This window comes from Pelodiscus sinensis, unplaced genomic scaffold, assembly GCF_049634645.1.
Source record: "Pelodiscus sinensis isolate JC-2024 unplaced genomic scaffold, ASM4963464v1 ctg34, whole genome shotgun sequence".
Taxonomy (NCBI): domain Eukaryota; kingdom Metazoa; phylum Chordata; order Testudines; family Trionychidae; genus Pelodiscus; species Pelodiscus sinensis.
This window is the reverse complement of record NW_027465849.1, coordinates 6,937,802-6,953,226: the sequence shown is the minus strand read 5'-3', so window position 1 is coordinate 6,953,226 and position 15,425 is coordinate 6,937,802. Positions and strand designations below refer to the sequence as shown.

Sequence of the window (15,425 nt, the reverse complement as noted above, 5' to 3'; positions counted from 1 at the left end):
GGTCTCTGGGGGGGCGGTGGGGGAGGGGCAGTGTGGGGGAGGGCGTTGGGGTCTCTGGGGGGGCGGTGGGGGAGGGGCAGTGTGGGGGAGGGCGTTGGGGTCTCTGGGGGGGCGGTGGGGGAGGGGCAGTGTGGGGGAGGGGGTTGGGGTCTCTGGGGGGGCGGTGGGGGGGGCAGTGTGGGGGAGGGGGGTTGGGGTCTCTGGGGGGGCGGTGGGGGGGGCAGTGTGGGGGAGGGGGGGTTGGGGTCTCTGGGGGGAGGGGGGCGGCCCCGCTCCGCCGCGGTGGGTGCGCCCGTCCCTTTAAGAGCCGGCGCGAGGGCCGGGCTGAGCCTGACAGGCAGGCGGTCCCTCCAATGGGGAGCGGGGATCCCAGCAGCGCGTGGCAGCCGGGGTCGCCGGGGGGGGGGGAAGGTTCCGCCCCCCTCCCCCTCCCCCTCCCCCTCCCCAGCATGGAGCCGAGCGCCCGCGCGGGGCCTCGCGCAGGTGAGAGCGCGGCGGGGTGCGGTGCGGTGCACGGCCCTGTGACGTCACGTACTGCAGGAGGGGGCGGGGCAGCAGGAGCCTGAGGGTGGGGGGCAGGCAGGGGCCCCGGGGGGAGGGGTCCGGGGGGGCAGGCAGGGGCCCCGGGGGGAGGGGTCCGGGGGGGGGCAGGTAGGGGCCCCGGAGGGAGGGGTCCGGGGGGGCAGGCAGGGGCCCCGGGGGGAGGGGTCCGGGGGGGGCAGGTAGGGGCCCCGGGGGGAGAGGTCCGGGGGGTGCAGGCAGGGGCCCCGGGGGGAGGGGGCCTGAGGGGGGCAGGCAGGGGCCCCGGGGGGAGGGGTCCGGGGGGGCAGGCAGGGGCCCCTGGGGGAGGGACCCCGAGGGGGCAGGCAGGGGCCCCAGGGGCTGGCGCTTCTCCCTGGGCTGCGCCTGTGCCCCTTGGAGCCCCGCGCAGGGAGCTGGGGGTCTCTGAGGACTGGCACATGCCCTGCGTGCTCCAGCGGACAGAGCAGCCGCAGTCCTTCCTCCGCCCCCTCTCCCCCGGGGGCAGAAGAGAGCGCCGCTGCGTTCGCCCGCCACCCGGCAGCGCTCCCCCCCTCCCGGGCTCTCTTCGGATGCAGACCCCTCCCGGGGGATGCCCTGTGTGAACGGTCAGAGTTGCCTTTGACTCTTTCTGCTCATTTTCAAAACCCTCAGTCCTCTTGTGCCCCTCACGTGCACAGCGACACGCTGGCCGGCGCTGGGCTGTGAGGCCTGACCCTCTTGTGAGGGCTTCATCCTGCTACAGCCAGTCTCTTTTGCCCCAGGAAAGTGCGTTTTCCTGGCCTGTGCTCAGCGTGCTGCTGAACACAGACACCCTGGGACCCCTGCCACAAGTTTTACCACCAGGAGAAGTCCATGTGGGTCAGTTGCAGACGAGAGCGAATCTTCTTCTGGATCAGACGGCGCTCCCGTGAAGTTGTCCTTGGCTAGCGTCTGTACTAGCCAGCACAACGCTCCAACAGCCAGTGTGGACAGGAAATTGGCACCAGAGAAAGAGCCGGTACTGCTGACCTTCGCCTCCGTGACCCTGGTTTCAAATCCAGCACCCAGAGACGAGAGAAGTTGTAGCACGGAGGGAGACACAGATCCAGGAACTATTCAGCCTCCTCTTGTATAGAAAATCCCCAGCCTTCCAGAGAGAAGATTGCTAAATCCTCTACAGTTGCAAAAACTTTGATCATAAGCTTGGCCCTGGACGTACATGTCCCAATACTCGTCTTTGCGCCATCTCTAGGACTGATCCTGAGCAGAATTGTGAACGGAACCTGTCGACTCCCTATTAGAGGAACCAATATCGACAATGGTCCAAGTACCACGGCCTTCATCGGCACCGATGGGTGCTCCCATCACGGCTCCGAAACTGAGGCCAACTTGTACAGCCATAGAATCATAGGACGCTAGAACTGGAAGGGCTCTTGAGAGGTCATCGAGTCCAGGCCCCTGCTCTCATGGCAGGACCCAGCACTGTCTGCTCTAGACCATCACTAGATGCCACCGAGGATACTTTCTCATCATCCCTATGTCTAGGGCACTCATTCTCGCTGATCTCTGGCAGAGAGCCCTTCTCTCCGAGGGACAAGGGAAGACCCTAGAGAATGGGCCAGAGCTTGGCTGGGGAACCTTTTTTAGGTCGAGGGTCGCTGACCCACAGAAAAATCAGTCGGGGGCTGCACACAAGTGAGAAGGGGCCCGCAACTGAGAAGAAGAAAGACAGTCCCCATGTTCCCCTCCCGCACTAGAGTCTAGGCAGGCCCAGCCTACTGGATTTTGTGTGCTCCAGCCCCACGGTGATGCAGTGGGTGGGTTGGAGAGTCAGTGCAGGCTCCCCACTGCTGAGAGGAGCCCTGAGCCTTGGGGGCTGGATCCAGGCAAGCCAAGGGCCGCATCCGGCCCCTGGACTGGAGGTTCCCCACTCCTGGTCTAGAGGTTCATTTCTTCAGTCTCTCTGTGGGTGGCGTTGGATTGGCCAACCACAAGCAAACTAACATGGCCAGTATGACATGCCACTCCCATGCTTCTAGAGCTGTTCTTGCTATCCTAGAGAGAGAAGATGAAGGTCAACAGAGCGAGGAGCAATGGTCTCAAGTTGACGTTGGGGAGGTCTAGGTTGGATATTAAGAAAAGCTATTTCACGAGGAGAGTGGTGAAGCACTGGGTTCGGTTCCCTAGGGCGGGGGTGGAATCTCCATCTCTAGAGGTTCTAAGTCCCGGCTTGACCAAACCCAGGCTGGGCTGATTGAGTCGGGGTGGGTCCTGCTTTGGGCCGGGGTTGGACTCGATGGCTCCTGGGGTCTCTTCTAACTCTAGGATTCCATGATGCTGATTCTAAGGTTGATCTGGGCACCTGTAGTCAAATTGCCGCCGTATGACTTGGGAGAAGAGGAGTAGGGAGTTGAGGCTGAGAGCGTCTCATTTAAACTGTACGATGGAGAATTCCCAGACATTTGGCAGGAAGAGTAATAGGATATAAACAATTGAAGAATTCCTATACATAATATAAAGTGGCATCAAAGAATTGCTCAGAAGAAACAAACGTTTTCAATTACCGTCACAGTGAAAGACGTTTTTTTAACAACGCGCTGTAGCACCGCAAGAGGGAACCAACTTCTCTGCCTGGTTGCAAAGCCCAGTTTGCCCAGTTGTCCCTCCTTTTCCTCTCGCTGGTGGCGCGCCATTGCTGCCACGCTACAATGGCTGCCTCTCTTTCCAACAGGGGCACCAGTGAACAGCCGCTCCCTACCCATTCCCAGGCACCCAACCGGTATCTCTCTGCCAGTGTCCCAGTGGCCGCCTCCCTGGCCGTGTACTCTCTGCCCCTCGCGGCAGGGCTCCTTGAGTGCCGCAATCCAGCGTGGTCTCCCCAGCTTCCTCAGCAGAGCCCCTCTTTGCCTCAGTGCAGTCTTGTTTTACTTCCTCCTCCTTGAGCTGCCTCCCCACCGCCAAGTCTGTGTCGGATTTCCAAGCTAAGTAGCAGTTCGGCAGAGAAGAACTTGGGGATGACAGTGGATGAGAAGTTGGAGATGAGTCAACCGTATGCCCTTATAGCCCAGAAGGCCAATGGTCTATTGGGTGGCATTAGTAGGAGCATGGCCAGCAGATCCAGAGAAGTGATAATTCCCCTTTATTCGGCTCTGGTGAGGCCACATCTGGAGTATTGTGTCCAGTTCTGGGACCCCCACTACAGAAAGGATGTGGACGCATTGGAGAGAGTCCAGCGGAGGGCAACCAAAACGATTCAGGGGCTGGAGCACGTGACTTATGAGGAGAGACTGAGGGCTTGGGGCTTGTTTAGTTTGCAGAAGAGAAGAGTGAGGGGGGATTTGAGAGCAGCCTTCGACTTCCTGAAGGGAGGTTCTAGACAGGCTGGAGAGAGGCTGTTCTCAGTGGTGACGGATGGCAGAACGAGGAGCAATGGTCTCAAGTTGCAGAGGGGGAGGTCTAGCTTGGATATTAGGGAGAATGATTTCCCTGGGAGGGTGAGGAAGCACCGGGATGGGTTCCCTAAGGAGAGGGTGGAATCTCATCCCGAGGGGTGTTTAAGTCCCGGCTTGACACAGCCCTGGCTGGACTGATGGAGTCGGGGTTGGTCCTGCTTTGGCAAGTGTTGGACTCGATGCCTCCTGAGGGTTCTTGGGATTCTATGATTCTCCTCTTCCGCATGAACTGCCCTCTCATTGGCCGTCTCTCCTCCCTAGGACAGCTGCTACGACACATAGGCCCCAGCATGGCCCTTGTTGGTCCAGATATGCCGCAGCTGAGGTGGCAGGGCGATGCTCAAGCTGAAATCGAACATGCTAGATTTGCCAATGTGGTCAGTCTAAGGGTACGTTTACACAGCAACATTATTTCTAACTCGGTCTGCGTCGAGACAGCAGGCAGTTATTTCGAAAGAGTGTCGGAATCCTGTCAAGACGGAGGACTTCTTATTCCGACTCCTGGAACCCTCAGTGTACGAGGAATAAGGGAAGTCAGAGGGAGAGGGCTCCATTTCGAAATCAGTGCTGTGTATGTGGAGAAATCCCTGTGATATTATACTGTGTATTAAGATCTTGTCCTTTTAGATATATCTTTAAGTATTCTTATAGAATCTCTGGAACATTTCTCCTCTAACTTTGTATTAAGATATACAGATCTTGTAAGAAAAAAATGTCTTTTGAGCTTTCCTCTTTCCTTGATTGCCCTGTTGAAATGAATGAGGCATGAATGGAGAATGAAAGGGGAGCACCTCCAGCAGCAGTTGCAAGGGTGGAGAGGGTCTGGGAGCCAGACCCAAGATAATACCTGCAAAGTGAGCTCATTAAGAAGACTGGACATACAGACGCCTTGGGAGTCAAGCAGCAAGTGCCTGCCCTTGGAAGAACTCTCTTTGAAGCAGCATTAAGAAAGGCCAGTTGATGGCTAATTGGCTGCATGAGAGGGATAAATAGGAGGCATCTTGCAGAGGGACCCCTGGTTTTCGTCTTGTCAACATGGGAGCATCGATCCGGATCGGCAGAAGTCCAGCTCCACCTCCTCCCCCATCTAACTCACCTGGCCAGTGCAGTTAGGGGGAGCAACTTTTGGTAAAAAGAAGATGGAGTGTGCTTGTGTGTGTGTGAGAGTGCATGATATGCATATGATAAGTATTGATTATTCTATGTGTGATCAATAAATGTGGCATGTTGCCTTATCCCTCTGAAAAAGATCCCGAGTACTTCTTTTAAGTACAACATGTAGACGCTCCCAATTTAGAAATAAGCTATTCTGAAATAAGCTACGCCGTTGACGTCGCTCAATTTGCAGAGTTTATTTCGAGTTCAGCCCTGCTGTGTAGACGCACCTGAATTTGAGCCAATATTTTACTGGGCTCTAATAATGAAATCCCCTTTTCACTGGCTTTGGGGATTGCTCATTTTTAACATTAGGGTTTTTTCCTTCAGGTCTGTGTGGACTTGTGTGGTTCTTTCCTTGGCTGGTCAGCAGGTTCATTAATTAACCAGGAGGCGCCTAGATCTGCAAGCAGTGGCTTTGTAGATGAAGTTCAGCTATCGGCAGCTCCTGGCATGTGTGGAATAAAATGGCCTGTCTTGCAGATAATGAATGTTAACAGCATGAAGGCCCAGCAGTTACACTAGTGAATAATCCAAATCAAGATTTCTTATTGCATTCACTTGTCAGTGATCAGTTCTGCACCCTCCCCCTTCTCCCAGCTCCCTGCTCTGAAGGACTCAAGCAACACCAGGTCAGCCTTCTAATAATAGTGAAGCAAAGCCTTCAAGGGAGGAGGCAGAACGCACCAGCCCCCATGTTTGCTCCTCCTGCCCCTTCTGGGTGGAATGTTGCTTTCTGTTTGCCCTCTCCCCGCCCCGTGCTCCCTTCCCCCCGAGGAAGGACTGAGAGACTCACCCCTTTGGTGGAAACTCTTACGGTTAGCGATTGATGGGGTATAAACTCTTCCCCGGTGTACCAGGGAATGACTTGTGTCTGCGTTCTCGTTTTCTTGCAGATAAGTCGGGGATGGGGGCTGACCTTGCGGCCGAGCGAGCTCAGAAAACCCCCAAGACCGTGGAATCTCTCAAGGCATTACCAGCAACGTTCAGCGAGACCGATTCCCGGAGTCCTAACAAAGGGGATTCCTCTGGGAGTCCGAGCAGGCCACGGTGGCAACAGGGGGGTGCGGTAGGAAAGAGAGCAAATAAATCTGACTGGGGCCTGCCGAAAAGCCAGCCGAGAGAGAAACCCCACCAGTGCCCTCAGTGCGGGAAAAGATTTGCTCACAGCTCCCACCTCATCACCCACTGGCGCGTGCACACGGGCGAGACGCCCCACCAGTGCGCCGAGTGCGGGAAGAGGTTCAAACACCGCTCCTCCCTCAACACGCACCGGCGCGTGCATACCGGCGAGCGGCCCCACCAGTGCACCGAGTGCGGGCAGCGCTTCCGGCACAGCTCCCACCTGAGCACGCACCGGAGAGTCCACACTGGCGAGAAACCCCACCAGTGCGCCGAGTGCGGACGGCGCTTCCGGCACAGCTCTTCCCTGAGCACGCACCGGAGAGTGCACCTGGGCGAGAAACCTCACCAGTGCGCCGAGTGCGGCCGGCGCTTCCGGCAGAGCTCCCACCTGATCACCCACCAGCGCGTCCACACGGGGGAGAGGCCCTACCGGTGCGCCGACTGTGGGAAAACCTTTGCGGGCCACTCAGCCTTCGCCACCCACCAATGGATCCACACCGGAGAGAAGTCCCACACCTGCACCGAGTGCGGGAAGCGGTTCCGGCACAGCTCCTCCCTCGGGGCCCACCGCCGAGTGCACACGGGCGAGAAACCCCATCAGTGCGCTGAGTGCGGGAGGTGCTTCCGGCAGAACTCGCACCTGATCGCGCACCGGCGGGTCCACATCGGGGAGAGCCCCTTCCGCTGCCCAGGCTGTGGGAGAGGGTTCAGCCATGGCACAGAGCTCATCCGACACTGCAGGAAGGTGAGTCCCAAAACTACCAGGAGCGGGATACAGAGACAGTGTTCCCTCTCATGTTTTCCCATCCATGTGTGGAATACATTTTATTGTGCGCGCTGAAGCATGTGCCGATGTGCACCACCAGTAAACACACATGCTCTGGGCACTCTGCTAATCAGCTGGGCAGCATTTAACTCTCTCCTGGGTGGCCGCTCAAGGGTACACAGGGAACATTATACAAGGACACTGACGTTAGCGAGGGAACAGTCTAGACTGACGAACAGTTCTCTCAGTTCTCCAATCCGGCGTTCCTTTTTTACACTGCTTCGCTGTGAGCGCCACCCCTCCCGATCCGTCCCCACGGGGCCTGCAGCATGCAGTCACGCCCAGTTATCGTGTGTGAGTGCTGCTGCTTTTGAATTACGCTGCAGCGCGACCCCTGCGACCTCCCAGCCCCCGACTTCCCGCAATGTGTGTGCCTTGTACCGCCCGGCCCTCGCCTGGACAGTGCGAGCTCATGCAAAACTGCCCCCTCGTTTTATTAATAGAAAATGGTACGCCCCGTGTCACGGCTCACAGGTCGCGCCCGCACTTGGCTCCTGGGCGGAACCCCACTCTCCAATGTGGCAGCCCCTTCTTGGGGGGCCCCTCTCACCTGGGAGGGTCCGCCCCTCCGCCTCCGGGACGGCGCCTCTCAGGGCCTTCAGCCGCCTGACTCTGCCGTGAGCCCCTTCGGGGGGTCCGCTCCCTCTGGACCCCTGGGGCCTCCACTCCCAGAAGGAACAGCACCGCCCTGTTCTCTAGACCAGAGCAACTATCAGCCAGCTCAAAACAGAAGGGTTTATTGAGCTTTGAACACAGCAACCGGGTCTCTCAGGCCTGTAGACCTGGGCTCTCAGCCCACACATCAGCCTCCCCCTGCAGCCAGCTGAGTCCTGCCTGTTCTGCCCCCAGTCTCCCAGCAGAGCCTCCAATACCCCCAGCAACAGCCCCTCCTCGTCCATTGTCTTCTCCCCAGGTAAGAGGGTCTCCTCTTCTCCTCTGTCCAATGTTCTCCCCTTGCTGGGTTGGTTGCCGGGGGTCACTCATTGTCTGTCATCTGGCCAGAACTGGCCTTGTCCTCTGAGCAGGGTCGGGGTCACCAGGGTCCCAGACGCCCCGGCTCCGACTCTGGGCTGTTCTCTGAAACAACAACCCCTCCCCTTTGTTACATTAAACCAGTACCATTAAACCAGTGCCCCCCTGTATGCAACACCCCTCCTGAACCCCCAAAACTCCCCACTTCCTCACACCCCGCTCTTGGTATCCCAAATGGAGTTTCTCAAATGCCTCGATCCGAACACGCCACGTTAGGTAAAACAGTGAGCGAGTGTATTAAGTGCAAAAGGATTTTGAAGTGACTATAAATAATAAGGCTAAAAGTCCGAATGGGTTATAAGAAAATAAAAGTGAAACGCAACGCAGCCCTGATTGACCAGGCTAGCACGAATGTAAAACAAAGTCTCTCTTGCCCTGTGTTACTGCAGCTCTACTGTCTGAATTTCCCCCTGTCCAGTGCAGCTTTTTGTCCTTCAGGTGTGGTGGATGCCGTGGATAGAGAAAAAGGGACGAAGAATTTAGGGGTCTCTGCTCTTTCTTCTTTGAGAATCCTCTCCAGCTGAGGTTCAGAATAGGGATGTGGGTGTAGTCAAAAGCTTATTGGTTAATGCTTAGACTGCATGCATTCCCCCCAACCCTTGCCAGTAAATTTTTTAGTCTGGCCAGCAGCTCGGTTCAATCCCAGCTTGCGCCAGATCCTGGACTTAGCCCTGCTGCAGCTCTGCATTTAAAGTGTATTAGGAGCTGGGTGGGCAGGCAGCCTGGCTCAGTTCCAGCTCACATCAGGTCTGGGAGCTCAGATCACCCCCCAGGACAGGGTTTGCTGCTGCCTCTGTGTCAGGCAGCCGGTCCGCGAGGGGGCTGGTTTTTAAACCGTCTCCCCTTGCGGATCAGCTCCCACCTGGCACCCCGTGCTGCTGCCTCTGTATCAGAGGCAGCAGCACAGAGTGGTAGACGGCTCCTTGGGAGTGAGGCCGGAGCACACTGGCTGCCGGTCCTGCGCCCAGGGACTGTAGAATAATAAGAATTCATGAGGCTACTCGACTATTCAATGAACCGATATTTAACATCCCTAGGTCCGAACAGAAAGTCTGTGGGGAGGGGAAGCCCAGCTGTTTCTTTGTCAAGATGTAGATTTTCCCCAAACATTCTCTTAACTGCCAAAGAATGGCCACTTCACCAGGGAAGGTCTGTTTGATTTAGTTGATCCCTAGCTGACGTGTCAGCTGGGGAACGTGTCTGTGACTGCTCCCCAGACTTGAAATGAGACTTGAAACAAGTCTTTAGTAGCATCACGTAGTAGAACTTTATAACTTTGTAGACACACCTCTTTTACCGGGACAATAATAGTCAGCAAATTATGGGTTTTGAAATGATACTGCACGCGGCATTCTTTACACGAGGGAAATGAAATCCTGTTGAATTAATTAACTGGTTAAATATTAAGTTTAATTGTTTAACTGATTAAATGGGGGGGGCCGCGCCAACCCACTGGACAGTGACCCCCCCCCGCCCACTGCAGCCAGCTTAGAGCAGCCCCCATGCTGTGGGAAAGGGCTGCTCTAGCCCAGCTGTCCATGGGTTGGTAGTGGCAGCCTCTCGGGGGGCCTGGCAGGCTGGAGCAGCCCGGTTAATCATTACCCGGGAAGCATCCCCCATTAAGTGTGAGGCACAAACTCTCTCGCTGTGGGAGGCTGCTGTCTGTGCGGCGATGGACCCGTTTCTCGGCCTGTCCAAGGATAAATCTTCAAAGCTATAGCATGGGTTGGACAGAGCCAAAATACGCCTGCCTCGGGGCATGAGCTGCCCTGTGGGGGTGAGCTAGCCCCAGCTGCTGTCCGCATGGGTGCGGCAAGCTCCCAGCTGCACCTCCAGCCCCGCCCCTTCTGCTGAAGGCCTGCCCCACAGAGAGGCGGGGTGGCATGCTCTGCCCTTTCCAACCATGGGGACGGAAAGGGAGTGGGCGGGTGTTTGCCCCAGCCCCAGAGGAGGGTGCCTGGCCCAGCCCCTCCAGCACCGGGAGGGCAGGCACTGGGGACAGCAACAGGACGCCTACAGCCGGAGTGGGGGTGGGGGCAGCGCCACCCATGGCTGCCCCTGACTACACCAGGCCAGAGGCAGCCCCACGGCCAGAGCCCCCAAGCCGCCTCTGCCCCCTGCCTTTCCCCTCTCGGCAGGAAGCACAGCCCCGCCCTGCTGCTCCGTGGGGGGACGGGCAGGCCCGGGAGCAGCGGGTGCTGAGGGCCGGGGCCTTGGGTGTTCCAGGTGCCCGTGACGTTCGCGGACGTGGCTGTGCACTTCACAGAGACGGAGTGGGCCCTTCTGGGCGAGGGGCAGCGGGAGCTCTACCGAGACACCATGCTGGAGAACTACGGGAACGTGGCCTCTCTGGGTAAGGAACGTGCTTCCCCACGGGCTTCCTTCCTTGGGCAAAGTCCCTGGAGTGCGGGACCCGTTGAACTCAGATTCCCTTTCCTGGGGTCTGACTTGCCTCTGGTTTCAGCCTCCTGACCGTGGGGTGGGGGTCCCTGCACTCCTGGCTTCTGTCTCTGCACGGAGTGTATGAGCGTCCCCTCTGCACGCTGCGGTTCTAGCGGGGCTCCTCGCTCTGGCTGACCCCTCCCGTCCGGTTGCCGTGCAGGCAGGCTGTCTCTGGAGTCCATCGTCCAAGCGGTTCCCCTCACCCCAAGTGAATTACTCCTGCCCCCGGACAGCGCTTGGCGTTAGACCCTGGCACTGGAGAGGGAGGGTCTATTGGCATTTCGCAGAGGGGCTGGGGTCTTACCAAGGGCAAACCAACTCCCCAGCGGCTTCCGGGCTGTTTCTGTGCGGCTCCCGCGTCCCGCTCAGCCAGGGAGCAGTGGCGGGGCTGAAATAACGGAGCGTTTCTTGCTAAGAGGCTCGTCGGGCTGGCCCGTAACCTGTCCACTTCCCCCCGAGCAGGGATTCCCACTCACAAGCCCGACTTCATCTCCCGCCTGGAGCGACGGGAGGAGCCCTGGGTCCCCGCTGCCCAGGGCCCGGAGGAGCTGCAGACCCTGAGAGGTGCCTACACAGGTGAGGGACGGGGGTGCCGCCCCTCCGAGTCCGCCGGCGAGGGAAAGGGGAGGGTGGGAAAGCACCCCCGGGTCGGCCCCCGCTGCCAGGTCTCAGCCAGAGACGGGCCGAGTTGGGCTCTGAGCAGCCCCTTTGGAGCCACCCGCCGAGGCCGTTAAAAAAGCAAAGCGAAAGTGTCGAGTCCTGAGGCCCGAATGCGCAATCAGCCAGGCCCCCGGAGAATCCCAGAGGGGCTCTTAGAGATCCAACGAGATCAGCTGGTGAGAGAGTTATCCCTGCAGGCCCCCTCCCCGCTTTCTCACCTCCCCTTCCCCCGCGCTCCTCGCCCATCTCCCCTTGGCAGAGGGGCATTGTGCACTCGGCTCGGGTCAGTGCCCTGGGCACTGTGGTTATCGGGGACGCTCCGGTGTGCGGTTCCTAGTCCCCAGGTTCCCTGTCTCCCACCCCAGGGGCCGGCTTGTGCACAGACGGCCTCTGTGTCCCAGATGACGACGGAATTGTGTCTCCAGCTGGGAGTCCCACCTGGAGGGAGCGCGAAGCCGCGGGCACCCCCTGGAGCTGCGCAGAGAGGAAGCCTGTTCGTGCACTGGCTGGGGGGCACGTCGCAGCGGATGTCACGTCAGAGGCACCCCGCCGGATAGAAACCAGCAGGGCTGTGGCATCACAGGGCATTCGAGGCAGGTGGTCAGCCGTAAACGGAAACAGCCCATTCCTGGAAGGATTCATTGCTTAGGAATCATGCAACGGGAGGCATTGGTGGGAATCGGAAGGAAAGGATTCCTGACTCCACCACCGGCCTGCTGGGCACCTTGGGCAAATCCCTGCCATGCCCTGCCTCAGTTTCCCCAGCAGGAAAATGGCGATAACGTTACCGACCTTTGTAAAACACGTCTGAAGCCTAGTGATGAAAAGTGCTTGATGAGAGCTGGGTCTTATTTCATTTCATGATTAAGGAGCAGCATGTAGGGCTATTGATCGTTGCATGGGGCAAGTGATCAGGGCTTGATTACATTTGTCATGCACCAACAGAATAATGTCCAAACGCGTATCGTTATCTCCACGCTTGGCGCTTCAAAGGGGCCAGCTCAGCAAAGTGGAAACCAGTTTTGAGCCAAGTGAGCTGGGAGAAAGGATTTAATCAGGGAATTGGGAATGGTTCTTTGGATAAGAACGTTGTACGAGAGGCCCAAAACCCCACATTCCCCGAGCAAGAAAGAAGGCTATCACAAGTGCAAGAGAAAAACAACAACTTGGTTAGAGGGGAAGCGAAAGCAGCTATTAAAAAAAACCCTTAATAGCTAACATCTGGGGGAAATAAGAATTAGATGCTAAGAATTGTAGAAAATAGCTAAAGGAAGCAAAAGGACGCAAGGAGATTATCTACGACCAGCAAAGTTAAGGACAATAAAGAACACATTTTAGGAGTATTCAGAACAAAAGGAAGTCGAATGATGGTATTTCTCCATTGTGAAGTGGAAATGGGAGAGCTGAGACTAATCACCTAGAAGAGGCAGAAGTGTTCAATCAACATTTCTGTTCTACATGTGGGGAACAGCCAGATAATGTAGCCATGTTTTATGATGACAAGAAATACTGCTTGTTCCAGCAGTGACTAAGGAGGATGTGAACTGCAGCTACTTTTAAAGCAGCAGCTCCAGATAGCTTGCATCCAAGAGTTTTAAAAGAGCTGGCCAAGGAGCCAGCTTGCCCATTAATTCTGATATTTGATGAGTCTTACTAATGGGGGATGTTCCAGAGGCCTAATGTTGTGCCAGCATTTTAAAAGGTTGATGGGATGAGCTAGGGGACTACCAGACTGACATTGGCATAGGTGTATAGAAACCAGAGCACCTCAAACGAAATAAATAAAGATATACCTATCTTGTAGATGACCTTGAGGGGTCATTGAGTCTACTCCCCCACCCTCACGGCAGGACCAAGTACCATCCCTGACAAATTTGCCCCAGATCCCTAAATGCTCCCCCAAGAATTGAACTCACAACCTTGGGTTTTGCAGGCTAACCCTCCCCCCACTTGAGACTGTTTTTGGACCGGGCTACCCATTTGGCGGATGACGGGTGTAGCGCCGCTGTAGCAGCCTTCGAGCTGTGTGAGGCATTAGACTTGCGAACGCCCAACGCTTTGATGAAGGAATTAGAACGGCCTGAAACAGGGCGGCACCCATTCTGTGGATTAAAATTTCGCCGACAAGCCTCCAAACGTAGCTCTAGGTGGAATCGTCAGTGCTAGATTCTGTTTCCAGGGGGAGAGGTTCTGTAGGGATCGGTCCACGTCCCTACGCCGTTTGACATTCTTATCAGGGCTTGGAAGGAGGCAAGAAGTCCTCCCTGGTCGAGTTTTCAGTTGCTGCACATGTGGGTGGAATGGTAAATAGCGAGGGGGACGAGGCACTGGCAGAGCGCCCTGGATCACTCGGTAAACAGGGAGCAAGCAAACAACATGCGTTTTCATGGGGCCAAAGAGGCTTTGTGGCCAAAGGGCTCGTATGAGCTTTTGATGTATAAATGGAAACCAGGGTGCTGAGGGCTCCGAGGTCAGACCCAGCCGGCTGCCCTACGGAGAGTGAGCTGGGGAGGGGACTCATGCTGCCAGGGAGGGGGAGCCCGTCTGGTGTCATTCAGAGCAGTTCCGGAGCGCTGACCCGGCCCACGTGACAGAGGGGAGAAGGAAAAGTTTCCAGGGGCGGAGAGAGAGCTGGTTCCGTGGGTGAAACGGCTCCGGTGATCCACCAGCACCTGCAGCCCCATCAAGACGCACCCTTGGAGTTTCTGTGCTCCTTGCCAGCAGGGCCCGGGTTGTGGTTCCATCTGTTGCCCCACTGCTGTTCGGGAACCCCAGCGCAGCAAAGCCCTCCACGCCGGCACCCACGTTCCCCAGAGACACCACCCGCTGCCCGTAGCAGAACGGTGTTGATTGCTTTGGTGACTTGTGTAACAACAGCCCCCACTCCAAATTGATCCCCACCAGTGTCCGGCGTTGCAAGCTTTCCCGGGGCAATTGCCACGTGCTTCTCCCTGGACAGAGCGGGTCTCTTCCGGGTGTCCCTGTGCTTCAGGGCGGGGCAAAGCCATTTGCAAAGTTCCATGAAAGTGGCCTTGTGGCCTTTGCAGCCACTGCTGAGTGTCCCACGACCCACCAGTCTGTGCTCATCTCCCCGCAGCAGAACTGGTGTGCCGCTGTGTTCGTAGCATCGAATGCCGGCGACAGTTCCATTTCACTCAATGCAAGAGCTCGTCCAACCAGCATGGGTGTCGGTCACCGAGACGGACAAGATTCCCCCTCCTGTTCCTGCAGTGCCATGCTAATGCTCTGGAAACACTGCGCCATTCCGCAGACCCACGCAGATATCACAACGGTTTGATGTCGAGCCAGGCTCACACTGCTATGTCGTGTGCATGGGCAACCGGGAGCATTACTCAGAATGCAACAGGGTGCAGGCACTATGGGATAGCTACCCACAGTGCATTGCTTTCAAATGCACGCGCTACTTTGAACAATGACATCTTTCCTGCAGACCGTGGGGACACGGATCTTTGACTTTGCAAAATCGGGTGAGCAGAAACCGACCATAATAGTTTCGACCTCGTCGCGTGGTGTGGATGTGGCTTCAGCATAGTCAGTCTTAGCTTAGATCTGTGTCCGTGCTGCCTTAAAAAAGGAAACGTTTCACGGAATCATAGAGTGAGAAGAACGACTGTTCAAAATCGTTTTTTGAATTTTGCGTCAGGATCCCATTTTGCATCGGAGAGACTTTGCGTGTCTGTTTGCAACAGCTCCCATCATCCATCGGTACACGTAGCAGCAGTGTTGCAACTAAACCCATTTCAGACAACAAAGTATCAGTAGCAAGCAAAAGATTTCATGCACCTAGTAAAACTACCGCCATGGATGGGTTTGGAGTAATGATCGACAAATATCACGGTGAAAAGATCACTCGGTTCATTTATGCCCCAAATTCTCCTTTTCACAATGTTAACAATAAACACCTTCATTGCTGTTCTCAGTGCATGTCAGACATTGGTGGAAGGTTGCTAATGTATGAGAAGGAACTTGAATAGTGTGTGAGAAATACGGAGGGGAAATCTGTCAGTTGAAGCTAGGGATGTTGAAAACTAGTTGACTATCCGATAAGCAAATGCTTATCGGATAGTGAGTCGACTAGTCTATTCCCCCCCCCCCCTTGCTGCCTCTGTCAGATAGAGGCAGCAAAGTGGAGGGAAGAAGGGGTACTTCAAAGGGGCAGCGCTGCACGGCTGAGCCCAGGATCAGTACGCCTGGAGCCCAGGGTCAGCTGG

General features: G+C 56.6%; 2 protein-coding genes across 6 annotated transcripts in view; one reads left to right on the top strand and one right to left on the bottom strand.

The window, feature by feature from the left end:
* Nucleotides 1-412: 412 nt before the first annotated feature.
* LOC102451498 (uncharacterized) lies at nt 413-15,129 on the top strand. 5 transcript variants are annotated; one of them, XM_075915389.1, is made up of 6 exons: nt 427-483; nt 1,284-4,342; nt 6,005-6,978; nt 10,318-10,444; nt 10,996-11,109; nt 11,559-15,129. In XM_075915389.1, exons 3-6 carry the CDS (start codon nt 6,016-6,018, stop codon nt 11,840-11,842), a joined length of 1,488 nt encoding a protein of 495 aa, XP_075771504.1. In that variant the 5' UTR covers nt 427-483; nt 1,284-4,342; nt 6,005-6,015; the 3' UTR covers nt 11,843-15,129. The 5 variants fall into 5 exon arrangements, with proteins under 5 accessions (XP_075771507.1, XP_075771503.1, XP_075771504.1 ...); XM_075915391.1 differs by having other exon boundaries at nt 429-483; nt 4,215-4,342; XM_075915390.1 differs by having other exon boundaries at nt 457-483; nt 1,366-4,342.
* Nucleotides 7,761-15,425, bottom strand: part of LOC142823831 (snake venom vascular endothelial growth factor toxin-like) — a 21,592-nt gene continuing 13,927 nt past the window's right edge. Inside the window, exon 7 of the mRNA XM_075915405.1 lies at nt 7,761-8,136. Coding sequence (XP_075771520.1) covers nt 8,040-8,136 — 97 coding nt within the window. The 3' untranslated portion in view covers nt 7,761-8,039. The remainder of the gene's footprint in view (nt 8,137-15,425) is intronic.

Bases quoted from the DNA above. Each gene is read 5' to 3' on its own strand.
- LOC102451498 (XM_075915388.1), top strand. From the start codon at position 450: ATGGAGCCGAGCGCCCGCGCGGGGCCTCGCGCAG. The intron at 484-6,004 runs GTGAGAGCGCGG...GTTTTCTTGCAG, and splicing joins CCGCGCGGGGCCTCGCGCAG to ATAAGTCGGGGATGGGGGCT. The intron at 10,445-10,995 runs GTAAGGAACGTG...CCCCCCGAGCAG, and splicing joins CGGGAACGTGGCCTCTCTGG to GGATTCCCACTCACAAGCCC.